At 41.8% G+C, this 27,505-nt stretch overlaps 1 protein-coding gene across 2 annotated transcripts in view; it reads left to right on the top strand.

Moving 5' to 3' along the window:
- The window catches only part of ADARB2 (adenosine deaminase RNA specific B2 (inactive)), a 427,219-nt gene that overhangs the window by 354,344 nt on the left and 45,370 nt on the right, over positions 1–27,505 (top strand). For both annotated transcript variants that reach the window (XM_007054124.3, XM_037891015.2), the window contains 2 exons: positions 13,065–13,233; positions 20,428–20,579. In XM_007054124.3, coding sequence (XP_007054186.2) covers positions 13,065–13,233; positions 20,428–20,579 — 321 coding nt within the window. The remainder of the gene's footprint in view (positions 1–13,064; positions 13,234–20,427; positions 20,580–27,505) is intronic.

A 27,505-nucleotide genomic window follows, 5' to 3' on the forward strand; every position in this document is an offset into this window, starting at 1 on the left:
GCAGCACCATTTAAAATAACATGAAATTGTACCCAATGAATTATTCACGAGGGCTGACTTTACACTATCATTATTCCTGGCTTTGCTTTTTCGTGAATAGTAGTTTGTGTCAGTTGTCTCCAACCTAATAAAAGAGGTGGATTTTTTTTCTTAATTAATCAAGCCTGATTTATCTGATTTTTTTTTAAAATTCAAGACAAACAAGTTCCTAATACGGTCTTTACAGTGTCATGTTGAAAAGGAAGATAGATTTCTTTCTTGCTAGTAAGTCCTAAAATGTGCAGTGAAGTGCATGCTCACGCAGTAACCTTTCTTATGGGTGCAAAATATTAGGCATCCAGATAGCGAGCTCAATTCAGAATTGGTATTATAGATGCAACTCAGTTGACCTCAGTCTGAATTTAGTCAATTGAATATTACACAGATCACTGACAAGCAGGCACTGCCTTTCTCTAATACACACAGTGGCTCTAACTCAGATTTCGAATAGTGCAGATTTGGTAGGCTAAAACTACCTTGATTGCAAGATCTGTTGACTGTTGCACCCAATTACACCTTGTGACTTTGAGTTTTCTTTTTAAGTTTTGTTTTCTGGGCCCCAAATGTAGATATCCCATATGTGACAACAGTGCACCAGACCTTCAGCAGGCATAAATCAGGATAGCACGACTGAAGTCATCCGAGCTATGCTGATTTAGACTAGCCGAGGACCTGGCTCATTGCTTTTACTGTGGGGTTGTCCCTGGCAGCTGTGTATAGACATACCTGACATTTCTTGTAGTAATTTTTTTAAAGCATAACTCATAAACTATGCTGCCTGTAGACTCTTGAGTTGTCAATCAGTTCCCCACATCTGGCTCATACTCTGACCAAACCTTTGCATCTCTCCTTGTTTACTGTCTCCACCTACTCTGTTGACATCTTACTATAACATTTCTATTGCTGTAACTACAGTGTGTTGTGAGATATGTGTAAGGAAGCAGTGTGGCCAACTCTCACGATTTTATCGCAAGTCTCATAGTATTTGATGTTTTACATATTGGCCCAGTTCCTGAAGTCCTAGGATCTCAGCCTTCATTTTTTTTAAAGTAAATTTCTAGCCCTGATGGTTTCTGGGAAAGGCTGGAAATCATGAAGCCTAGAGGCTCAAACACCAGAAGGTCAAATAAAAAGATCCCAGATTTATTATTATTTTAAAAATCTCATGATTTTTAAGCCAGTCTCACGATGTTTGGATTCTGGCTTATGATTTTTGAACACTTGGGATTGACAATACAGAGCACAGCACACTATAAAACCTGCAGACATTCTCCTTTATAATGAGATACCATCCCTTCTCCGAAGCTGAACAGAAGACAGCTAGGTCAGTATTTGGGTGAGAGAGCTCTAAAGAACACCAAGGTGCTGTAAGAAGTTATGTTAGTAATTCAGGGAGTGGCATTCTGTACTGTCCTAAATCCCCTAGATATTGATGTTGGATTAATGGTAGTACTGCACTGTCATGGAATCATAGAAATGTAGAGCTGGAAGGGACCTCGAGAAGTCGTCAAGTCCAGCCCCCTGCACTGTGGCAGAACCAAGTAAACCTAGATCATTCCTAACAGGTGTTTGTCCAACTTGTTTTTAAAAGCTTCCAATGATGGGGACTCTACAACCTCCCCTAAACGTCTTTTCCAGAGCTTATAATTCAAAAGTTTTTCCTAATATCTAACCTAAATCTCCCTTGCTGCAGATTAAGCCTGTTACTTTTTGTCCTACCTTCAGTGGACATGGAGAACAATTGATACAGTCCTCTTTATAACAGCCCTTAACATATTGGAAGACTTATCAGGTCCCTCCCTCAGTCTTTTTTCTCAAGACTAAACAATGCCCAGTTTTTTTAACCTTTCCTCATAGGTCAAGTTTGCTAAATCTTGATCATTTTTGTTGGTCTCCTCTGGACTTTTTCCAGTTTGTCCACATCTTTCCGAAATTGTGGTGCCCAGAATTGGACACAGCTCTCCAGTTGGGGCCTTGACACTGCCAAGTAGAGCAGGACAATTACCTCCCGTGTCTTACATCCAACACTCCTGTTAATACTTCCCAGAATCATATTAGCCTTTATTGCAGCTGCATCACACTGTTTACTCATGTTCAGTTTGTGGTCAACTATAACTAGAGCCCTACCAAATTAGCGGACATGAAAAACGTGTCACAGACCATGAAATCTGGACTCCCTGTGAAATAACATAAGAAAATAAGAACGGCCATACTGGGTCAACCAAAGGTCTATCTAGCCCAGTATCCTGAGGGAATGAACAGAACAGGTAATCATCAAGTGATCCATCCCCTGTCGCTCATTCCCTGCTTCTGGCAAACAGAGGCTAGGGACACCATCCCTGCCCATCCTGGCTAATAGCCATTGATGGATCTATCCTCCATGAATTTATCTAATTCTTTTTTAACCCTGTTATAGTCTTGGCCTTCACAACATCCTCTGGCAAGGAGTTCCAAAGGTTTACTGTGCTTTGTGTGAAAAAATACTTCCTTTTGTTTGTTTTAAACATGCTGCCTATTAATTTCATTTGGTGGCCCCTAGTTCTTGTATTATAAGAAGGAGTAAATAACACTTCCTTATTTACTTTCTCCACACCAGTCATGATTTTATAGACTTCTCACATATCCCCCCTTATCCTCTCTTTTCCAAACTCAAAAATCCCGGTTTTATTAATCTCACCTCATACGGCAGCCGTTCCATACCCCTAATCATTTTTCTTTCCCTTTTCTGAACCTTTTCCAATTCCACTATATCTTTTTTTGAGATGGGACGATCACATTTGTACGCAGTATTCAAGATGTGGGTGTACCATGGATGTATATAGAGGGCAATATGATATTTTCTGTCTTATTATCTATCCCTTTCTTAATGATTCCCAACATTCTGTTCGCTTTTTTGACTGCCGCTGCACATTGAGTGAATGTTTTCAGAGAACTATCCACAATGATGCCAAGATTTCTTTCTTGAGTGGTAACAGCTAAATTAGACCCCATCATTTTATATTTATAGTTGGGATTATTCACTATAATCTGGTCTTTTGTGTACTTTTACCCTATACTACACAGCGTTTCTCAGACTGGGGCGCCTGACCCAAAAAGGCATGGTAAGCCTATTGTAGGGGAGTTGTGGTATTGCTACCCTCACTTATGCACTGCCTTCAGCGCGGGGCGGCCAGACAGCAGTGGCTACTGACCAGGCACCCAGCTCTGAAGGCAGCGCCCCTGCTGGCGGTGGCGCTGCCTTCAAATACGGGTGTCTGACCAGCAGCCGCCACTCTCCATTCTGCATTCAGAGTTAGGTGGCTGGAGAGTAGCATCTGCTGGCTGGGAGCCCAGCTCTGAAGGCAGCACTGCCAGCAGCAGCAGTGCAGAAGTAAGGGTGGCATGGTATGAACACATCCACGAAATTTTCTATTTACGCTGTGAGTAACCCATGAAAAATGTGTGATTTCTCTGTGATTTAAGTAAACCCCTAATTATAACCTCCAGATCCTTTTCAGCAGTACTACCACCTAGAGAAGTTATTGCCCATTTTGTAGTTGTACATTTGATTTTTCTTTCCTAAGTGAAGAACTTTGCACTTGTCTTTATTGAATTTCATCTTGTTGAATTCAGATCAACTATCCAATTTGTCAAGGTTTTGAATTTTAAGCCTGTCCTCCAAAGTGCTTGCAACCCCTCCCAGCTTTATGTCATCTGCAAATTTTATGGGCATCCTCTCTATTCTATTATCCAAGTCTTTAATGAAAATATTGAATAATACTGGACTCTGCGGGACCCCATGAGATATGTCCTTCCAATTTGACAGTAAACCATTCATAACTACTCTTTGAGTATGGTCTTTAAATCTGTTGTGCACCCACTTTATCATAATTTAATCTAGACCGTATTTTCTGAGTTTGTTTATGAGAATATCATGTGGAACTGTGTCGAAAACCTTACTAAAATTAAGGTATATCACATTTACTGCCTCCCTCATCCACTGGGTCAGTAACCCTATCAAAGAAGGAAAAGAAGCTGGTTTGGTTTGGCATGATTTGTTCTTGACAAATCCATGCCAAGTATTCCTTATAACCCTATTATCCTCCAGGTGCTTACAAACTGATTGTTTAATAATTTTCTCCAGTATCTTTCCAGGTACTGAAGTTAGGCTGACTGGTCTATAATTCCTGGGTCCTTCTTGTTCCTCTTTTCAAAAATAGGTACTATGTTTGCTCTTCTCCAGTCTTCTGTCCTCCAAGAGTTCTCAAAGATAATTGCTAATGGCTCTGAGATTGCTTCAGCTAGTTTCTTAAGTACCCTATGATGAATTTCATCAGGCCCTGTCAACTTCAGTACATCTAACTTATCTAAATATTCTTTAACTTGTCCTTTCCCTATTTTGGCTTGCATTCCTTCCCTCTGGTTGTTAATATTAATTGTGTCAAGTATCTGGTTATCATTCACCTTTTTAGTGAAAACTGAAGCAATATAGGCATTAAGCACCTCAGCTTTTTTGATGTTATCAATTATTAGCACTCCTTCCCCTCTAAGTAGAGGACCCATACTTTCCTTTGGCTTTCTCTTGCTCCTAATGTATTTAAAGAATCTCTTCTTATTGACTTTTGTGTCCCTTACCAAGTGTAACTCATTTTGGGTCTTAGCCTTTTTGATTTTGTTCCTACATACTTGTGCTGTTCTTTTGTACTCCACCTCATCAATTTGACCATGTTTCCTTTTTCTTGTAGGATTCCTTTTTGATTTTCAAGTCATTAAGGAGTTCCTGATGGAGCCATATTGACCTCTTGCTATTCTTCCTATCTTTCCTTTGCACTGGAATAGTTTGCAGTTGTGCCTTTAATATTGTCTCCTTGAGGAACTGCCAGCTCTCCGGAACTCCTTTTTCCCTTAGATTTTTCTTACCATGGAACCTTACCTGCCAGTTCTCTGAGTTTATTAAAGTCTACTTTTTTGAAATCCATTATCCTTATTCTGCTGCTCTCATTGCTTTCTTTCCTTAAAATCATGAAATCTAACATTTCATGGTCACTGTCACCCAGATTGCCTTTCACCTTCAGATTCGCTACCAATTCCTCCCTGTTGGTCAGAATCAAGTGCAAAATGGCTGTCCCCCTGGTTACTTCCTCCACTTTCTACTTTCAACTTTCCAAAAATTTGTCACCAATACATTCCAAGAACTTCCTGGAAATTTTGTGTTTTGACATATTACTTTCCCAACAGATGCCTGGGTCTCGAAAGTTCCCCATTACTCCCAGGTCCTGTGTTTTGGATATTTCTGTTGTTTGTTTTAGAAATGCCTCATCCACCTCCTCTTCCTGATTTGGTGGTCTGTAGTAGACCTCCCACCATGGCATAACACAGAGACTTTACACAGAGACTCTCAACAGGTCTGCCTCACACCTCCTTCTGGATCTCAGAACAAGTGTATATATCCTTCATGTATAATGCAACCCTTTTTCCCTTCCTGTCCTTTCTGAACAAGCTATAGACCTCTATACTACTATTCCAGTCATGAGACTTATCCCACCAAGTCTCTGTGATGCCAATTAAATCACAATTTAGCTTATGTGCTAATACTTCCAATTCTCCTTGCATTTATGTATAGACATTTAAAATGTTAATCATATTTCTCCCCCACCCCGATTACCTTCTTGTTGCTCCTTTGACCCTATTGTCATTTTCCACATCTCCCCCAGCCCCATAACATCTAACCCGATATTAAAGTCACTATTTTTATACTTACCTGTGGGTTTTTGTCATCTGCCCCCTGTGAACCTAGTTTAAAGCCCTCCTCACTAAGTTGGCAAGTTGGTGCATGAAGATGCTTTCCCCCTTCTTGGTCAGGTGGACCCCATTTCTTCCTAGAGGACCTTCTTCCCAGTACAGCATCCCATGGTTGAAGAAGCCAACGCCCTCCTCTTGCCGCCCTCTGTCTATTGAAGGACACAGAAAACTGAGGTCCAACACCCTTTGATTTAAGAATAGGTTTATTAACTGCAGTGTAATTACCCTATTCCACCTGAGGTAATTATTTTCTGGTTTCTAAACCCCACTGCAGTTTCAATAGGATACAATTATTATTCTTCACTTCCTAAACTTTTGTACAGTATAAAGAACACTGTTAAAGGATTGCTGAGCTCAACTTCAAAGAGGTAGCTGCATTTCAGTGGTGGTTAAATAGACCCTGGTATATCCCTCACCAATCTCACAGGGGTGCTATGGGGCTTAATTTATTTTTATAAAAGCCACTGAGATCTTCAGATGGAAGGCACTATATAAGCAGAAAGTTGTATTACTTAATGGAGTATTTTTGTGTGAGAAAATTGACCCATTACAATTATAGTATGTATATTTTGCATATGTATACACAATAAAGATCCTGTGGGGAAATCCATTTTTCTCTCCATGGATACAACCTGGTTTATTATAACTTCTAAGATTTTATCGATTCATATCAGGCTTTGGTAAAAAGCCCATGCCCTCGCTCAGTGTTTTTCTCTGAGGTGCTTGTTTCTGATTTTCTCATACACAGTAATACTTCCAGCATGGAACCTGTTTATCAAAGTGGGAAGAAAAGGGTGGAGAAACTTTTGTAATGCTGCCGTGCAGGCCCAAGCTGGTGAGCAGAGCACAGGAGAAAGGTGGGAAAATAAGAACAGGTTGAATAAAATCCTCAAATTAATATAATTTATCGATAAATTGGAGAGAATTCAGAGAAGGGAAAGACATGATTTTGGGGCTGGGGGAATTGATTTACAGCATGAGGGAAGATTAAAAGAACAGAGCCTGCATTTAGCGTATGTATCAATGATATAACACACACACACACTCTGCTTCGGAGAAATTCCCTTCATATCCTTGTAATGTAAGGTCTCACTTGAGAAGATATAAATTAGTCAATAGACTCCTGGCCTCTTAGCATACAATATAACATAAAAATACCTAGTCTTTTATACTGTACTTGATACACAAAATAGCAAAATGCTTTACAGAGAAAATTAGTCATAAACCATCCAGAAAAGATTTTTTTTAAGGTAGAATTGAAAAGGAAAACTCCCCTGACTAACCCAAGTAATTCAGGCAATTGATCCTGCCACCCTGGTACAGCATACAAGTATAACCCACTGGTGAGTATCGGTTATAGATCCCCTTCTGTGCCTGATCTGCTGACATGTGAGTCTGTTGCAGCCACAGCTGGAGAGAATTGGTCCTTTAGCGCAAGCTATTGTAGCTCATGTTTGTAGCTCTGGAGATCCTCACTTTCAGTCCCTGCTGTGTTGGCCAAAATAGCAGCCATCACATAAAGAATCTGCAAATCAGGACGTAATCCAGCTCTATTGGAACCAGGGGGAGTTTTCCCATCGACTTCAATGCGGGCTGTATCAAGTCCAAAGGGCTGGTGTCAGAACCCAGAGCCCTGCTACCCGAGTTGAACCTGACGGAACCCAACTAGAAATGTTGAGTCCAGGTCAGGTCGGGTGGGAAAACAAACAGACCCTCTCAGGCTTGGGTCAGGGGGCCGTCTCTCCACCTGCCTGTGGGATCAGCATATGCGCAGTATGCTGCTGTCCGGAGTTGCGTACCTGTCGAGGAGTAGCCGAGCCCCTCACTCCACAGCACATGCGGTGCAGCATGGAGAGCTGGCCGGCAGGAGCAGGACCCACGGTCACTGGCACATGCGACTGCCACTGCACAAATTCCCAGCAGGAGGAGAGAGACGACCCCCGGGGCAGGAGGCAGCGGCTCCTGTTCAGGGGTAAGAGTTGGGGTCATGTCAGACTCAAACCCCCTGGGCTCGGGGTTGGTTGGCTGGCCTTCTGTCTGGGTTGGGCCTTTCAGGGAAACTGGGCCCGATCCCACGCCTAGGGATTCAACAGGAATTTTCACACTGACTGCAAAGGATAGGAGCCCTTTCTGGTTAGAAGTTCATTGTACCCACATAAGAGGTGGAATCCTGGCCTCACTAGAGTCAAAGGCAAAATTCCCATTGACACCATCAGGGCCAGGATCATACTCATGGCCTGAGCCTCCGAAGTTCTGACCACAGCATCCATTGAGGTTGCGGGTTTCCAGCACCACTCTTCGCCTTACTAGGCTGGGCCTGTGCTCAAGCTGGGGGAGTCATTTGCAAATATATTTGTCCAATAATTTACCCACTAATTTTTGCATATAATATTTTGAATAAAACATTTGGCAAATTCTTTCCCCCTTCACCCAGCTGCCACTGTGAAAAGAGTTGAATCCATTTTTCAGCCCACATGCTGACACAGCTCCCCTATTTCCTTTCCCCTGCTCCATTTCCTTTTTAAATTGAAAACTATTAGGAGCGTTTAGGCAAATAATAGAAACCTGAGTGTCGGCACCTCTTATAAATTGCTCACTAGTTACTTTTGCCCTAATGTCTTCTCAAATGTTATTTCATGCCAGGCTGTGAAGGGAAGAAATGCTTGAAGAACTCTGACAGTTGATGGGTCAGGAGTCAAAGTCATAATATAGAAGTTCGTTTCTTCTTATTTTTCAAATGATCTGACTATAGGGTTAGCAATGGTTGGCAGCTTTAATCTGGACCTGGTTTAGGTGTACAACAGCTAAAAGTGTACATGTTTGATTTTCAGTGAAGGATGTTCTCTTTGCTTGGTTCCAGTCAGCAACGATGTGGATTCTTTTCAAGAGGTATACCTCCCTGTCCAGAGAGCTCTGTGTGTGCATCTCGCACAAAGCAGAGCTGTAGAAATAATGCTAATGAAAATGTTTGTGGAACATTCATCTGAATAAATATCACAGATTCATGATGAAAATATTTGAGACGCCTTTTGGTTGGTTTTCCACAACCATTCATAAGAGTTAATGGGGGAGGGGCATAGTAGAGCCTGAAGCTACCCTCTAAGGCAGCAGTTATCAATCTGTGGGTCAGGACCCCAAAGTGAGTCACGACTCCATTTTAATAGGGTCACCAGGGCTGGCTTAGACTTGCTGGGGTTCAGGGCCAAAGCCCGAGTCCCACCACCCAGGGCCGAAGCCAAAGCCCAAAGCCAAAGCCCCAGGGCTTCAGCCCTGGGTGATGGGGCTCAGGTTACAGGTCCCCTGCCTGGGGCTGAAGCCCTTGGGTTTCAGCTTTGGCCCCCCTGCCCAGGGTGATGGGGCTCAGGCGGATTCAGGCTTCAGTCCCCCCTGCTGGGATCGTGTAGCAATTGTTGTTGTCAGAAAGGGGTCCTGGTGCAATGAAGTTTGAGAACGCCTGCTCTAAGGGAACCCTAAAGAGCTATTACACCAGTATGGGATCATCAGATTGTGCCACACATCAGCTCCGCCTCTTTTCAATCCTCGCCCATTCTCTGTACTGCTGCCATCAGGGGGTGGTGGCAAATAGCCAGTGATGCCAGATCTGTGCTAGCCGAGGATTCCACCACAGTCAGTGCTTCCTTTTTCCTATATGTAAAATGGGGATAATAACATCCCTTTGTTCTGCTGCATGTTTGGAGGTTAGATTAATGAACATTTAGAAAGTACCTTGAGATTATCAGGTAGAAGTTGCTATAGAAATGCCAAGTATTATTTAAGCGAGAACAAATACAGAGGTGGTAAATAACAATTAATAATTAATGTTGATTGTTTACTAACAATTTGAGGTAGAAGGCTCAAGCTAACTGTCCTGCAAAATCAACAAATATTGGTTAAACTATACAGAAGGATCTCTCCAGTCTCAATCATTGGCCCCAAAAATTTAGGTTCAGCAGCTGAAAATACTACACAGAATAACAATGTGGCAAGTCTTTCCTCCATTAGAATATAAGTGTGATCACCAAGGGGCTGGGTTGCAAATAAATTCATCTTGTGTTCATGGAAAGTTATATCAAGGGAATGACTTTCTGATTCTATACATATACATAATAAAGCATGCAAGAGAAGGATTCATTTGCATACATGCTCCTGAATGCATCAGACACCTGTCATATTGTCAAAAGTATTTTTCATTATGCCGGGTTCCCTCACACGTGGTGTTCAGCAGCAATACATTGGTCACAGAGCGCTATACCCTTTTGACTCCTCACTGACATGTGGCTATTTCAGTGCTAATGCATAACTCATGTACATCTGTGTTTCTGGATGTCTTGGTGCTGCAACATACAGGAGGAGCATGGGTACTATTTCCACTAATTGGGAATAAGACATGTTGGAAGATCACTACATCTCTAACAATGCACAAGGCCAATTTTGTGGGAACTTGGAAGCCAACTCCTCTAAGAAGGGTCCACAGTCATCTTGATGTCCTTGATACTTGTGATACTTAATATTTGTTTACTTTGTGACAGCAACACTGGCATATATGTGGCTCTGTAAAGGCATATCACCACACCGAGTGGACAAGTGTGTCCATATCTGTGGAGACTGGGGAGCAGTATCTAATTCACCCAAGGGGGAAAAGGTTCCTTAATATCAATAGTGGCCCTGATATTGTTATGCAGGAGGGTGTTGGTGGTGGCCAGCAAGCGTGTCTCTGATCTATGTTCATCAGAGACCTCATAGAAGATGATGGACACACCGGTCACCTTTCATTCAGATTAAATGGAAGAAGCAGTTGAACTCCTTTATGGAGTAAGGTAGCTAAAAGAACAGAAGCCCCTGCCCAAGGCACTGGATTGCATGGGAAGGCCTGAGCAAGAAGAAGGAAGAATATAAAGGTTCCCTGAGATGGATTGCAAACACAGGGACTGGGGCATTGATTGGTGGAGCTGTGTGTTTCAGAAGGTGAAAGGAAGCAGAAAGCCAGGAGAAAGCAAGAAAAGCAGCTGATAGCATTGCCCTAAAAGGGAGCAGAGATAGAGCTCCATGGGCACAAGAGTGGTTAGGAGCAGACATGAATTTCAAGGAAACTGCCTGGATACAGTCAGAGACAGAACAATGGGCTAGATGGACCATGGGTCTGAAACTATACAGCAATTCCTATCTTTCTTAACTGTGACATTAGTGTCCCGATTTGGAGAGTTGAGGTCAAAGAAGTTGTAATGCACAGACTGCAAATATCCCTTTTTGTAGCATGGAAGCCACATCTCCATATCAATTTTTTATCCATAATAACAATAAAAACAAACACAAATATTTGTTCATTCTTTCTCTTCACTGCATTTTCCAGCATCTCCCTTGTGTGTCTCTCTTTTAGCTTGTGAAAAAATTGTCTCTTATATTTCCAAACACATTGTCATTAGGCTCGAAACTACAATAATAATATTAATTGATAATCACAACACAGATAAATCAACTTCCACAATGATGTGCACTTTGCAGTTACTGCCTATAGCACCTTCCATCTGAGGATCACAAAGTGCTTTAGAAACCACAGTGAGTTAAGCTTCACAACACCCTTTGGCGCTTGGGAAGTAGTTTTGCCATTTTACGAACTGGGAAACTGAGCAACAGAGAAGTCAAGTTTACACAGGAAGTCTGTGGCAGAGCCAAAACTACAACCCAGGTCATCTCCTGAGTCCCATTCCTCTGCTTTAACCACAAAACAATCCTTCCCCTTTTATCTTATCTGCAATTTACTGCTGCTTATCTCATATCCAACCCAGGGATCTTATGGGAGAACATGTCCCTAAGCAGCATGCTTCTAATCCAGAAAATCATTGCAATTTCTTGTTTGTTTCACTGCTCAATAGATTTCAGCATACAACTAAGTAGCTGACTATATAAGATGAATCTCAAAGCTTATCACACCTAAAGAAGGTCACAAAAAGGAGAACAAGGCAAATGTGCATACAGAACAGTATGCATTCTCCAGCAAAGTGTTTCAAAGACAGAAGCACTTGGCCTGCGGTAAAACTGTTTCCATTCACAGCATGGATATATCTGACCCGAGGCTCCCTGTCTTAATCACAACTCTGTTAAATCTTAACGTTTAGAATTGCTGTGCCGTGTGTGTGTATATAATAACTGTTTACAGCTGTAAAACGTGGATTAAAGTTCTTGGGATACTTGATCAAGCCTTGATGGTATCTCATTTGACCAGAACACATTCGTCAGGGGTAGATTTGTTTGTTGGTTTGTTTTCTCTATCAATCAAAAATGGGCATGTTCTGTAAAGTGCTCTGCAATCACTTAAGTGGGTTTTATTACAATGCATTTTTAAACTGTTCTCCCGGGGCTGTACTGAAGAACAACACTCCTGTCCTGGAGAACAAAACTCCTGTTGACTTTAGTGGAGCCAGGTTTCACCCCTAAAATGTTGTTCATTCAGCTGAATGAACATTTTAGGGGTGAAATCTGGCTCCATTGAAGTCAACAAGAGTTTTGCCATCAACTTCAATTGGGCCAGGATTTCACCCCATAGATCTACAGGTTGTGGCTATTTTGAATAAAAAAGGAGCAACCACAGCTGCCCTTCCCTTTAATATTGAGAGGAGCCCATGGAGACTGTAGGTCCGAACCAGCAACGTTCCATCTAAGTCTGAGCAGAGACTACATTTCAGAACCCTGTGGGCCTCAGTATAGGAAGCACTGATGTAGAGGTACATGTGAGGGTGGGGAAGGAAACCAGACAGAAAGTAGGATCTCTTTGTTCTCTGAGATTTTTAAAGAAGAGAAGCTCCAGAAGTGTTACTTGCATTTTATTTAGCACTTCCAGTACACTAGTGATGAAAGCTAACATTATAGGGAGTGTGTGTTCCCATCAGAAAATGTCTTCAGCAGCTCATAAAACCCTGGCCATTTATCAGCACTGCGGGAGATCTTTATTACCTACTTACAGCATGTGCTTTTCTATGATGTAGTTATTGATTTAACAAGTAAACTTTGTGGCAAGCTTTTATCCAGGAATTAGCAGTGCAGACTGAAATAGAGCCTGTATTATTCTAATAGCGCTGAGATGTGAGGGTACTGCATATTCCAAAAGCCATATAATCATTTTCATCAGCATCCCATTAGGGCTGTCTCAGCTGCCACATCAAAATGGGGGCTGCAAGAACTTTAACAATTACGATGTCTCGCTAACCCTGAGGCAAGTTACAACTCTTTTGTTTTCCTTTCTGCAGGCTTGGACACCAGGCAGGCTCAGGTTATTGTGCTGTCATCGGGTACCAAATGTATAAATGGAGAATACATTAACGATCAAGGGCATGTGGTCAACGACTGCCATGCAGAAATTCTGGCAAGGAGAGCATTTGTTCATTTCCTTTTCTCTCAGCTGGAGCTACACCTAAGGTAAACTGAATTTTGTTGATGCCTGGGAAATATTATATAGGCTTCTGTGGAACAGATCTGTCCTCTAGATGCCTGACGATACATCATTGTTTATGAGTCTTTGGCTGATGAGTGGCCAATATACTCTGCCAAGGAAAGCAGAGTTAGATAGTCTATTGTTTTGGGTTATGAGCTCTTTCATTCCAGCTGATTTTCCTTCAGCAGCTATTAGATATGAATCATAAAGTCAAGTTTTATGAAGTCTGATGATTTTCTGCAAATTCTTTAACCACAGACCTAATAATAACCCTCGCTGGTCAGAGATTCTTATTACAGGCATTTTCCTTCCTTGCTGAACCTGAGTTACCTCAGGAAAGTGATTTACATCTCTCTCTCTCTCTCTCTCTCTCTCTCACACACACACACACACACACACACACACACACACACACACTTGAACTACACTGATCATTAACACATTTGTTGGCTTGCTAGAGAACCACTGCCTGTTAACAATATAGCAGACCTGCTATGAAAGAACTAGATATTATTGCTCCTTCTTTGTTTTGTTAAAAATGTCATAGCAGGCATAGTTACTGGAAATTATTCTGATGTGGGTGCCTCTTTGTTGCTAGTGTCTTCAGCCTTGCCCTTGTCATTGTTTCTTAGATTATTCATTTTTATAGTCATTAATTATCCATTTCTGTCTCTTAACAAGTTCCCCTTCTGCTGCCACAACAATACCAGCCTCAGCCTTGATGGCATCCTTGTCTATCTCTTCTACACTGCCCCGGGTGCATGAATCACCCTTTCTGAGCTGATCCTTAAGACCAGGGGTGGGCAAACTACGGGCTGCGGGCCGGATGTGGCCCACTAGCCGTTTTAAGCCAGCCCTCGAGCTCCTGCTGGGGAGCAGGGTCGGGAGCCGCTCCACGCAGCTCTTGGAAGCAGCAGCATGGCTCCCCTCTGGCTCCTACGTGCTCCAATGGCCCCTCTCCAATGGCCCCCTCCGGCACACCAATGGGAGCTGCCAGGGCAGTGCCTGCAGATGGGGCAGTGTGCAGAGCCACCTGGCCATGTCTCCGCGTAGAAGCCAGAGAAGGGACATGCCGCTGCTTCCAGGAGCCTCTTGAGGTAAGCACCACTCGGAGCCTGCACCCCTGAGCCTTTCCCCACATCCCAACCCCTTGCCCTGATCCCCCTCCTGCCCTCCGAACCCCTCGATCCCAGCCTGGAGTATCCTCCTGCATCCCAAACCCCTCAGCCCCACCCCAGAGCCCACACCCCCAGCTGGAGCCTGCACCCCTTCCCGCATCCCAACCCCCTGCCCCAGCCCTGATCCCCCTCCCATCCTCCAAACCCCTTGGTCCCAGTCCAGACCCCAAACTCCTCATCCCCAGACCCACCCCAGAGCCTGCACCCCCAGCCAGAGCCTGAACTCCTTTTTTCTGGCCCCACCCCAGAGCCTGCACCCCATCCCCAATTTTGTGAGCATTCATGGCCTGCCATACATTTCTGTTCCCAGATGTGGCCCTTGGGCCAAAAAGTTTGCCCACCCCTGCTTAAGACTTTACTTTCTCCAGATCTTTTCTCTGGACAGATTCTTTTGGATTTTGGTAGTTCCTAGAATCCTAAATCTGGGCTCTGGGGAGACAGACAAGACACTTGAGGGGTTTAATCACAGCTAGCATTCTCTCTCCTTCACTCTTTATTGTTTTCATTTCAAGTTTACATTAAATTATTATGTTTTCAGCAGTTAGCAACCCCACTACTTGCTTTATATTGAAAGCTGTACCCGTCTCTCTTGGCTTATAAGTGCTACCACCATATTTTAAGCTATTGTATTGATCCAGCTTCATAATACATTCAGTTATATTATGTTATTTTGATTGATGTAACATTTTTTTTGTAAAGCGAATTCTCAGTGCAATACAAATTCTGCTTATGGCGACTTCTGCAAATGTTTCTGTTCAGGAAAGAACCAAAACCGCTGCTCCCCTGACCTGTACGCACATAAAAAATCCCAACAAAAATGGTGAAACCCCAACACCCTCTGAAACACAGAGCTGAAAATATTGTAGAGTCAGGTTCCGCTCCCTTGCTATCCATGTATAAATCAAATAATCCTTTTATATGTAAGAATAATGTGAATATATATAACCTTGTTACATACTCTTCATGCCAAATGTTCACTGCTATACTATGGAAATGCCAAGCCATCATCAGGAGCTTTGTCACACGTCAAGAAACTGTGGATGTTCAAGTGAAATGCTAAGTGGGTTTTTGTAACAACTTCTACACTTTGGACTAAATTTTGCTCCATCTTCTACTGGTGTGGAGGCTCTCCTGGCAGACAAACCCAATGTGATTCCATTGCACAGCTTAGGGCAGAGGTTTGGGGGGGACATACAGAGGGTCTATATGCCATGTGCAGAGCTCAGTCCCAGAATGATTCCCTGCACCCCAATGCATGGGCAGATTAGGGACAAGACAGATGATTCTCTACTGCATAAATGCTCCCCTCCTTCCCTATGGAAAGGACACACTAGTGCTTTGGTGGCTACTCTACAGTCTTCATCATCTGTCTGTCCCCCACGCAGCCCAGCCACTCAATTTGGTCTGTGAGGGCTGGATTTCACCTCGGTGAATTTATTTTATGAGTTTTTAACAATACTCTGTTTTCTTAATAATGGGATCTGATCCTTAGGAGAAGTAAATTGACATAACTCCACTGACTTCAATGGGACTTAAACACATGCTTAAGTTCTTTGCAGACTCAGACTTTTGTCTAATAGTCTGTAGATGGGCTTCAAAAAAGCAGGAACAGGGATGCATGAGGAAGCAACAATAGGGATGGAGGAGGACTAGATAAGTGAACAAGGACATTCTGCTATCTTCTGTATTTGATACAACTACAAAATTATAAAAATAATTTAAATTACAAATGCATATTTTTAATTCTTCTTGTTTTTGACATTAGAAATGCCAATTCCCTGTTTGTTGTTTTTTGTTGGTGGTGAGGTTTTTGATGATTAGAGGCCTGGACTGGGAGCTTTCTCATTTCTCAAGTGAAGAGATAGGTGTGTTGAATGTTTCACAAGCAGAACTTTTCTCTCAAAGTTTGTCAGAAGTTTGAATTAAATAGATGTTACAAAAATTCTTGGCTGCTCAGATTTATTTTATTTTATTTGTGACAGTCACAATCCCACTAATTCTCTAGATGTCTATGAAAAGACCAGACTTTTCCAATGTAAAAATAAAAAGCAACAACAAAAAAAACTTTTTGGGGGCCTTCTTTATACATCATAAAGAATGAAGAAAGGCTACCAAAACTGTTTTATACCAGTGAACTGCATTGACTTCAGTGGAGTTACTTCTGCTTTACACTGGTTTGTGAGAAGGAGAATCAGGCTCTCTATTTTCATTCTTTACAGGTCACCCTTAATAAAACTATTATCTGCCTATTGAACATATTGGTATGGCATAGTGATCTTGCTAGTAAAGAGGCTTTGCAGTTCCCAGGGAGATAAGCTGCACTGGGAGCTTATGCATTTCCAACCAATCAGATTGCAACCTTTATCCAAACCACACTTTAGCTTATACATGATGAAGCATGTAGTAATTTTCATCCAATCAAATGAAATTAGCTGCAATAAAACCAGCCACTTCGCCATAAATTTAACTCATACCTTGTTTTCATCCCAATGGTCTCTTAATGGACTTGACTGCTTTTCTGTTAAGCCTGCTATTAAGGTACCTGTGGGAGACCATACACATTTATAGTACTGTAATTGGTCTACAGACTTCCCTTACCTGCATTTTACAAGCATTGTTTGCCCAAAATAACTCCTGTAATTTTTTCAGAGAGTAAGAACCTGATTCAGCAAAGCACTTAACATGTGCTTAACCTTAAGCACATGCTTAAATCCCTTTGAAGTCAGCTTTAAGCATATGCTTGTGTCCTGCTGAATAAGGAAAGGCTTAAGCACATGTTTAGGGTTAAGCACATTCTTTCGAATCAGGGCCTATACACTGAAAATAGGAAGCCCTTCCTGTGTGTCGAAATTCCCAACTTCTGCTATTTTGCTGTTACCAATTCTGCTCACCTACAGCCTTCCTTCACATCCCAAATACCAGACATGAAAGAAAGAGAGTGCATAATAGCCAAATGCATAGGAATAGATTCTGCCTTTTAGCCACTGCCTGCATTGGAACGGGTATACTGATAGCAGATTCTGAAGTCATGATGCTTGTGCCAATACAATAGACTTCATTCTTCACTGTGTAGTTATCTGTGCCTGTGCAAAGTAGGTGTAAACCACATTCTGACTTAGTAATATTTTAAACCCTCTGTGCATTCACATTACACAGGTGTAAATGACTATGTGAGGGGCTAGGTAATGGGGAATCTGGCCCAATGGCTCTGGGAGAAGAAGTGCATTTGACACGGTATACCGTTCTCCCACTGTCCCGTTCTTATGAGCATCACTTTTGGCTCTGGAATCCCCTCGTCCTAGCACTCTGAGAGCACAAGGATAACCCTGCACCTGGATCCAGCACAAGTATACATGGTGCCCAGGGAATCCACCAAGCCATGCTGCCCCCAGTTCTCATTAAAAAGAGAATCGTGGCTGTCTCAGTATTAGAGATGCTCAACTGCTATGCAGGGAGGGATCTGAATTCAAAATCAACCCTAGAAATACCACCCCACAGGCTGGTTAGGAGCCTGGAGATAATAATGCTTTCAGAATCCTGGAACAAGACCGAGGCTGCACTGCCCTCTAGCTCTGCTGACTATTTTTAAAGAAGCTATTTATCTCCCATTAGCCATAGATATTCCTTGATACTCAGGGAGTGGAAGAGGAATAGGGTTAATCAGTGAAAAATAATAGAACAGGGTGGGTGATGATTACTATGAACTCCCTTAATCCAGCCCAGTAAAGGACTATTCCAACATACCTACCACCCTACCTAGCAACTGTTCCTAAGTCGCACAAGCTTTCTCCCCCTCCCATCCCCCCCCCAGAGTTTTACATAATAATAGCAGGCACTAAGACTGCCCTGCTCTGCAGTCTCCCAGCTGATTTTGTAGTGAATTATTTAAAGGCAACAGTGATTGCTCTGAAGTCCAAGCAGCAGGTCTTACAGGTATTTTATTATTTCAGAGATTTCTATCAGGGCAATAATATAATTACTGTGATTGGGAAAATTCCGTCAAAGCAGGAAGAAAAACAAGAGAGCTACATGTGGCAGTCTCTTCTCAGGAAACCTTATGGCTCACTTTTCCTACAGGCAGGCTAATGTGCCTGTAAATTTTGCCTGACAGAAAACGCATCATAGCCTCAAAAACCGACAAAACAACCAATCCATGGAAGAGTGACAGCCAAATACCTCTAATGGCGCACAGATTGCACTGGGAAAAAAACAAGCAGGCCCCGCAAGGAGCAAGCCTGTTCCCATCTTGGAAAAAAAGCATCCCAGTTACACCAAGCGTAGGCAGAGCAGCAGAACTAGCCTGCGCAAAAGGATTGCTCACATTTCAGATTAGATGGGCAGAAATCCTGTTCCATGTAGGAGAACCTTCCACATACAGACCCGGTTCTGGTCTCAGATACGCACACATACTACTCATTGACTTCACTGGGTGTATCTGAGGGCAGAGGTGTGATCACAGTGTGAGCGGCTTGTCATTTCTCAGCTACACTAATCACGTTATCACCTTAAAAATTATAATCCTCATCACTAAAAGGTGTGTGATCCTACTGTCTGTCAAAAAAATCATCACTGCCTTCAAACAATCCAAAGGGAAATCACCTGGGATGCTGCACAAGAGAGCAGCCATGAAACCTGCTCTTGTTTTAAACAACATTAGTGAAAGGAATTTGCCTTCTCTAGCAACCTTTGCTAGGGTGACAGGTTGGCTAAGTGCAATGTGTCCCCTTCTAGCTGCAGAGCCACTTAGGCAGTAGCAGTAGTAAGCTCTTATCTTCTAACTGAATTAGTTTTGTAAGAGAGACAAGGTAGGTGAGGTGATATCTCTTATTGGACCAACTTCTGTTGCTGGAAGGTATAAGCTTTCAAGCTACACAGAGCTCTTAGGTCTGGGAAAGGAAGCAGTGTCTGAAGTGCTCTGTGTAGCTCAAAAAGCTTGTACCTTCTACCAACTGAAGTTTGTCCAATAAAAGATATCACCTCACCTACTTTGTCCCTCTCATATCCTGGGACCACCAACACAGCTACAACAGCACTTCAGACAAGAATTAGTATTTTAGCTAAAGTAGTAGACGTCTGTGTTTTTGGTGCACAGGGCCCAGGTTCTATCTTCATTTCACCAGGTAACTTGTGATTCCCAAAGATTTCAAAACAGACAAGAGAGCCACTGTCAGTCAAGAATCAGAGGTCAGTTATGGAGGGGGTAGGGGGAGGGGGCGGCATTCCTTTAGGATTTACACTTGGCTATGGATGAATAGGAAGGAAAACAGAAGCCCATTTTTGGATGTTTGAAATCTGTTAGGTTTCAGAATAGCTGCTGTGTTAGTCTGTATTCGCAAAAAGAAAAGGAGTACTTGTGGCGCCTTAGAGACTAACAAATTTATTTGAGCATAAGCTTCATCCGATGAAGTGAGCTGTAGCTCACGAAAGCTTATGCTCAGATAAATTTGTTAGTCTCTAAGGTGCCACAAGTACTCCTTTTCTTTTTGAAATCTGTTATTTTCTTTTCAGGATTTCTGTTCATAAATTCAGGGCACTGCGATATGACCTCAATTCTGCAAAGCATTTAAGCATGTGCTTAAGTCACCTTGAATTTCAATGGGATCTGAGCACATGCTTAGGGGCTGTGATGAATAGGGATAATTTGTTAAACCTAAGGGAGCTGTTCTCCTTTGATATGTGCACATAAGTCCCATCAGTACCAATGAGATTTATGTACTGTATTTGCACATCCAGATCCCCTCTATCATTCGAATAAATTCCAGCTAAGCAAGCCAAGAAACACATCAACAGTTCCTGGACCTTTTGAGCACCTCATTTACTTAGAGTAGCTTATTATTTTTCTACCATTGACACTAGCCAAAATATGATGAAAGGTGCTAATAAAACAAACAAACAAAACCCCCAAAGGATACAAAGAGAAACAAAACCACCACTGAGAAAGCAGAAATGTTTCTGATTTGGAATGTAACAAATGACCCGGAACTTCTTTTGTGATCATAGCAAACGGCGAGAGGACTGGGAGCGATCAGTCTTCGTGCGATTAAAAGAGGGAGGCTACAGGCTGAAAGAAAACATTCTGTTCCATCTGTATGTGAGCACTTCACCCTGCGGAGATGCACGCCTCAACTCCCCCTACGAAATCACAACTGACTGTAAGAGCAATTACTCCTCCAACCCTACCCCTCCCCTTTTTTTTAAGGCAGATCTTTGTTCCTTTGTTTGTGGATAACATATTTCACTAGCAAGCACAGATGATAGGGGTGTGTGTCTGTCTGGATCTCTGTATGTATGTGTTGGGATGGAAACTGTGTGGGTGGAAATGAAAGCTGGTCAAGGTATCATGGGACTTCCGTGCCTGCCTGCAGCTCAGTGGCTGTGCTGTAAGAAAACCCCACAGGCCCTAGTAAATAAACACCTTTCATGTAAAGACCTGGGAGATCATCCAAGCCATGGTCCTCTGGTGGAGCAGAGCATCACAACTGTGACTGGATTTGGCCGTTTCCTTCTCAGGGTTTAGGTTGTACAATCATAATAGTTCCTTGTGATTATCAAAAATAGTCTGTCATCCAATGATCCCAAAGCACTTTGCAAACAGCTTGTTGTTGTTATTATTAATTTTATTATTATTATTACCCAGTTCTTATATGATGATTTTCATCCACAGATCTCAAAAGCACAGTAGTTTCTAGAGGCCCCAACTGAGACCAGGATCCCATTGTGCTAAATGCTGCACATATACGTAGTGACAAACAGTCCCTGCCTGAAAGAGCTTACGGAACAAACAAGACAGAAATGAATGGAAGGGGAAACAGAGACACAGAAAGGTGATGTGACCTGCCTTAGGTCACACAACACCCTTGTTGCAAGTATCTTGATCTTCATGTTGCAGGCAAAGAAACTGAGGCACATAGTGGAGAGATTTGATCAACCTCACACAGCCAATGAGTGATATAGCTGGAGAGTGGTACTTCTCCCAAACCCCACTTTACAAACATATTTGTTCATTTTTAAATATTATTTTCCTGGGAATGGAAAGTTTCACACCTGTAATGATATGTGGAACATCAAGCCTACCAAGCTGAAATTAAAAAAAACATTCCTATTGGTAGTAATATTGGTCCCAGTTTGTAGAAGGTGGAAAGATGTCCTGGACTGGGACTCAGAAGACCTGAGTTCTATTCCTGGCTCTGCTCTGGCCTGCTGGGGGACCTTAGACAAGATACTTCAACTCCCTGTATCTCAGCTTCCCTTTCTGTAAAATGGGGATAATGATACTGACCTCCTTTGTACAGCACTTTCAGAACCACTGATGAAAAGCGCTATACAAGGAGTAGGTATTAATTATTAATTTATTATTATTTATTTCTATATTCTGTTGTGGTGTCATAGAAAATATAAAGAAGAGAAAGAAAATGTCAAAAAGTCAAACAAAAAACTAGTCTAATTTCAAGTCTCTGGTAATGGGGCTCTAACTAAGTCAGGAGGAATAATATTTGCTTACAAAATAGATATTTAAGACTAGAAAGCGTCTATGGTTTCAAAAGTGACCACTGATTTTGATGTCTCACATTTTTGCTGCTCAACTTGAGCCCCTTCAATAGAAAGTGTCTTCTGAAAATCAGGTCTCTTAAAGCTGCTTCAAATTGGGCACCCAAGAATTTAGGCACAAAAATGATTATTCGGTTTTTAAAATGTAGGTTGTTCTCAAGAATTACCAAAAGAATATGAAGAACTGAATTCTGCCCTCTGATGTCGGAGAATGTTGGATTCCACTGATTTCAGTCAAAATGAGGCATGAAGATCTGAGGACAGGATTTGGCTCTGAGTCTAATCTATCCATCTTAGCATTGCTTTGCTTGCAGTGCTAAGTCAAATTTGGGGTAACACATTCAGATTCAGGCAAATTATGACCTCTTCATCTTTGCAGAAGTATTTGCGAATTCCGCTATACAATTTTGCATTGATGCATCCATTAATGCATCTCAAACAAACAAGTGGGCAGGTGAAGTTTGGATAGAAGCGCAATAATAAAATTGTACAATGTTATTCATAATGACATTCTCCCTTTATGACCTCCCTCTCTATTGATTTGTCTCCATTGTTTCCACTTGAAGACACGCAGTCAGTGTTGGAATTCTGGGGGATCTGCTAGTAATTCAAGAAGAAACACCTCCTCCCTTCCTGACATGAGAGGAGAATTGTTTGACAGCTGACTTCCAACACTGGTTGTAGATATGCTGCCAAATTCAGGCCTGGAAGTGCAAGTGCAAGTCCATTTGGTTCATAGATCACTTCAATAAACACATTGCTTCAACAGCTGATAAAAACTCCTTCTTTTCGACAGTTGTGCTTCCAAGAAGCTTCACTTTACAAAAATTGGCAGATTATTAATATAATATTTGGCACTTGGATGGTGCCCTTTAAAAAAGCCTCAAAAACAACTATTAGTTTGGCAAGATTATTACACCCATTATTTTCCAGGTAGGAAAACTGAGACACAAATTGGTTCACAGAGTGGTTCAGTAGTAGAGTTAGCTATAGAACCAAGTCCTGATTTCCAGTCCACTGCTCTAAGCACTAGATCACTGTACCTCTCTTCCCTGTTCTAAAAGCTTCTGACATCACAGAAGAGATTGCTCAAAGGTTGCCAAAAGCTGTCCTTAAGTTAGACAAGCATTTGCTTTTAGCTCACACTATCCTGAAGACATCTGGGAAGACAAGCATTTTACAGTGTTTATCATTTAGATCCCTCTCTTTTTTTACTAAAGAAATAACCTTTCTTTTATCCAGTAATGACAAGAAAACCAAGATGAATATTGTTTCTTTCTTATATAACAAAGAAGCTTCCCCATCTGTAAAATGGGGATAATGATACTGACCTCCTTTGTACAGCACTTTCAGAACTACTGATGAAAAGCGCTATACAAGGGCTAGGTATTAATTATTAATTTATTATTATTTATTTCTATATTCTGTAATGGTGTCATAGAAAATATAAAGAAGAGAAAGAAAATGTCAAAAAGTCAAACAAAAAACTAGGCTAATTTCAAGGCTAATTTCAACAAAGAGCTAGCACAAGCCATCAAACACCAGTGATTACTCTCTAAAGATGCATTAATGTTTAAAAACAGCATCTCGCCTTGTGGTTTCTGGTTTTGAGTAGGAATATGGTAAGCCTTTATCAATATGTGGAGTGAGTGAAATCCATTCCTCAAATCTCCTAAAAATTTCCTGCATTATCCACCGTTACTTCCACAGCACCCCCAAATCTCCTTCTTATGTGCCTTGTTATGGTAAGAGAAGAGAGAAGTTTGCATGCACTCAAAACCACATTCTTAAAATAGATGGCACTGGGTAACAATCAATGACAGATGTAAAAGTTTGACACTGGGGCTATGTCTACACTACCATTTATGTCAGCAGAACTCATGTCGCTCAGGGATGTGAATATTCCATCCCCTGCGCAACATAAGTTACACCAGCATAAGTGGTAGAGTGCACAGCACTACTACCGCCAACATAGCTACTGCTGCCCATTGGGGGTGGATTAATTATGTCAGTGGGACAGCTCTCTCCCGTCAGCATAGAGCAGCTACACAGGAGATCTTACAGCGGTGCAGCTGCATTGGTACAGCTGCGCGGCTGTAAGCTCTCCAGTGTAGACGTAGCCCGGGTGTTTGTAATGGCTGTAATGCAGTCTGTAGCTGAAGGAGGAAAGATCAAGCAAATCCCTCTTGAGCATGACTGAAATGAGCCAATGAGTGACCAGAGCAGAAGAGAATAAATCTGTAGAATGGCATCAGTGTTTTTCCTAGATCAGGATTGAGTTGTTCTGATGGTTGATGTATCTTCTGCCAAAAGGGACAATCACTTACTTGTAATTCTGAAAATATAACTCCATCAAGATTCTGACTTCTGATTCCTTAGTGTGAGACCAGCCGAACTCTCTCAGTTCTTACAGAACTTTGATCCTCTGAGGGCAGCAGTGGTGGGATAAAGTGAGGGCCATTCTCCCCTCAGCCAGCATGTCCCACCACCTGCCATGTGTTAATGCTGGCTCCCAGACATTCCTGTCAGTTCTGGAGGTGAAGCTCCCAAATGATAAACCAGTTTAATCATGGCCCAAAAATGGGCCTCAACAAAAATAAGATACAAGGTGTAAATGCTGATTCTCTGTACATAAAGATAAACCCCAAAGTCTGAGGGTGAATGATAATCCTGTCAGGATAATATCTTCAGAGAAACAGGTAATTTAGTCACCAGTTACAGATAAAGTAACTTTCCTTTCCCTCAAGATACCCACAATCTGCCAGGATTGACACTTGTGGAGAATAAGCAGCTCTGGAGAGAACAAATGAAAAAGCAGGTAAAACTGCTATAAGCACAACACTAAGGGCTATAGGAAAAGAAGGTAGGAGCGTAATAAAAGTTTAACCTATCTGTCACAGTGCCTGGTATGTGGCTCACAACTGAGGGGCCAATCTCAGGTCAGACTGTCAGAAAACAGGGCAGACAACCAAAACTGGTGGTATATTCTATAATTAGAGATTGCCAAGCTAGTAACAAATGTGCGCTACTGGAATACTGTCTCACCATGGAGCCAGAGGCAGTCCCCTTAGGCACTCCAGATGATTTACCAAGAGACAAGCTGGACTTAATGATGAAAGGTTATTAAAAACAACATTATTTTCTTCCAGCCCCAAAGGGCCAATCATGTACCCAAGGTTAGGGTGTACTTCAGCTCTCATCAAAGACAGTGCTGACAGCCAATTTCTTAAATAAACTAAAGATTTATTAGGTAAGAAAAGGAAATGAGAGTCATTGAGAGGTTCAAGCAGATAAAATACAGTACAGGTGAATTAGAGTTTGTAGTCCAAATGATGCAGAGATGTAATGTCTGCTAGTTTTCAATAAGTTCCTCAGGGTTTCCCAAAATGGCTTTTGGGGACCTCTGTCTTGCATCTGGAACCCCCCTGTCAGTGTTCAGATGGCTCAAAGATGTGGAATCACTCCCAGTGTGCCTTTTTATAGCTGAAAACAGTCTAGCAAGCATTTTCATCACCACATGGACCTTGCTTTGTTGACTAAAAGTAGACAAAGTCTATGGATCTTCCACTCTTCTTCGTATAATGACCAATGCTTAGAAATCAACAACCTTCTCATTCAAAGTTTTAAGGCTTCAGTTCCAGCTGATGGGCCATTTAGAGATAATGTAAGCATAATGTGATAGCCAGGAACAATACTTCATTAGATTTTATACATCAAGTAACTTCACATCTAAACATTTAAATACAGGCCTTTTGACCTAATGTTAATTAAGTAGAGTTGCATACATAATGTAAAAGTAATTACAGAGTTACAGGACATGAAAAAGGATATAACAACAACAGGTTAATTGAGTTACACTAATATACGTTAAACAGGATGTAGGTAGATGAAGACAAATGCAATTAACATCTGTTCTAACAAGTGAAGTGCCTAGTGCCTTTTAACATTCCTTTGAAGTTCACCCACCAGTGAAGTGGTACACTTAATACTTCTCTGAAATCTTGACCTGAGCTAGCCAGCTGCCAGGACCACACTACCTTTAAACAAAAGGACTAGAGTGATTCGGGTATTTAAAGACCAGTCATACTTACTTCAGTGCCAGATAAATTTGCTGAAACAATTTAAAAAATATTATAAAAATCTGCTATGAAAAAATGTTTTGATAGGAACAAACCAACATGTCTTCTGTCAAGAAAAATCTTGGTGTGCACACAAAATGGTCATTAATAGCCTAATCTAAAGCCTGTGGTAGTCAAAGGAGAGATGACCATTGACTTCAGTGTGTGTGGCAGGGAGGGTGGGGACTGGCCCCAAAGGAGAATTAGTTGACTTAATTTATTTGGACTTTCCAAAAGTCTTTGACACAGTCCATCCCCAGAGGTTATTACTAAGTAGTCATGTGATCAGAAGTAAAGAACTGTCATGAATTAGAAATTGGTTAAGAGAGAAAACAAAGCATAAATAGTCAATTTTCAACGTGACAAATAGTTAGCAGCAGTTGGTGCCTCTAGGTTCCATATTGGAACCAGTGTTGTTTGCAATATTTGTCAGTGATCCAAAAAAGAGGAGTGTCTGTTTTTGTGTTATGTCTTTGACATAATTTGCAAGTGACACAAAATTATTTAGGTTACTGAGGACTAGAGAAGACTGGGAGGGACTCCAGAAAGCCCCAACAAAGTTAATGGCACATGAAATTCAGTGATGACCAATTAATGATAACCACCCAGGAAAAAGTCCTGGATAGCATTGTGGACCATTCAATGAAATCCAAATGCTGCACAACATACGAATGCTACACGTCCCCATGATGGACTCAGAATTTGCAGTAGGAAAGGTTTTGACATTGTGAAAAACCAGTGGGGCAATCTGACAGTAGCTGACCGGGTATACTGTCTAGCTAAGTACCCAAACACAAACAGTTTGAAACAAGTACTTCATATTTTGGATACCAGGCTCCAACCTTCATCTCACTCCACTATAAAGAAGAGACAACGAGGTCTATAGTGAGAACTGACCCAATACAGATAGGCACAAAACATCTCTCTGTCTAAAGGACACATATGGGTTGATGGAAAGCAGTGCAGTGCAGCTTGCAGTAGCTAAGGCTTCCTATATAATGTACCCTTGCTGTGTGATTGTAAAGCTGCTTATTTATGTAACCCCTCATTATCATTGTATCCGAGTGCCTCACTGCCTTTAATGTGCTTATCTTGTGACACCCCTGTGAGGTAGGCGGCCCCACTGACTGTTTGGCAGGCTTCCTGCTTCTGATGTACTTCAAAAAAAATTGCTCTTGGTTTTTGAATCTTTGGCTAGTTGCTTTTCAATTCTTTTTCGGCCTGCCTAATTATACTTTTACGCCTGGCTTGCCAGAGTTTATGCTCCTTTCTATTGTCCTCAGTAGGATTTAACTTCCAATTTTTTAAAGGATGCCTCTTTGCCTCTCACTGCTTCTTTTACTTTGTTGTTCAGCCACAGTGGCACTTTTTTGGTTCTCTTACTATGTTTTTTTTTTTTTTTTTTTAATTTT

Source organism: Chelonia mydas, chromosome 2, assembly GCF_015237465.2.
Source record: "Chelonia mydas isolate rCheMyd1 chromosome 2, rCheMyd1.pri.v2, whole genome shotgun sequence".
In the NCBI taxonomy this organism is placed as follows: domain Eukaryota; kingdom Metazoa; phylum Chordata; order Testudines; family Cheloniidae; genus Chelonia; species Chelonia mydas.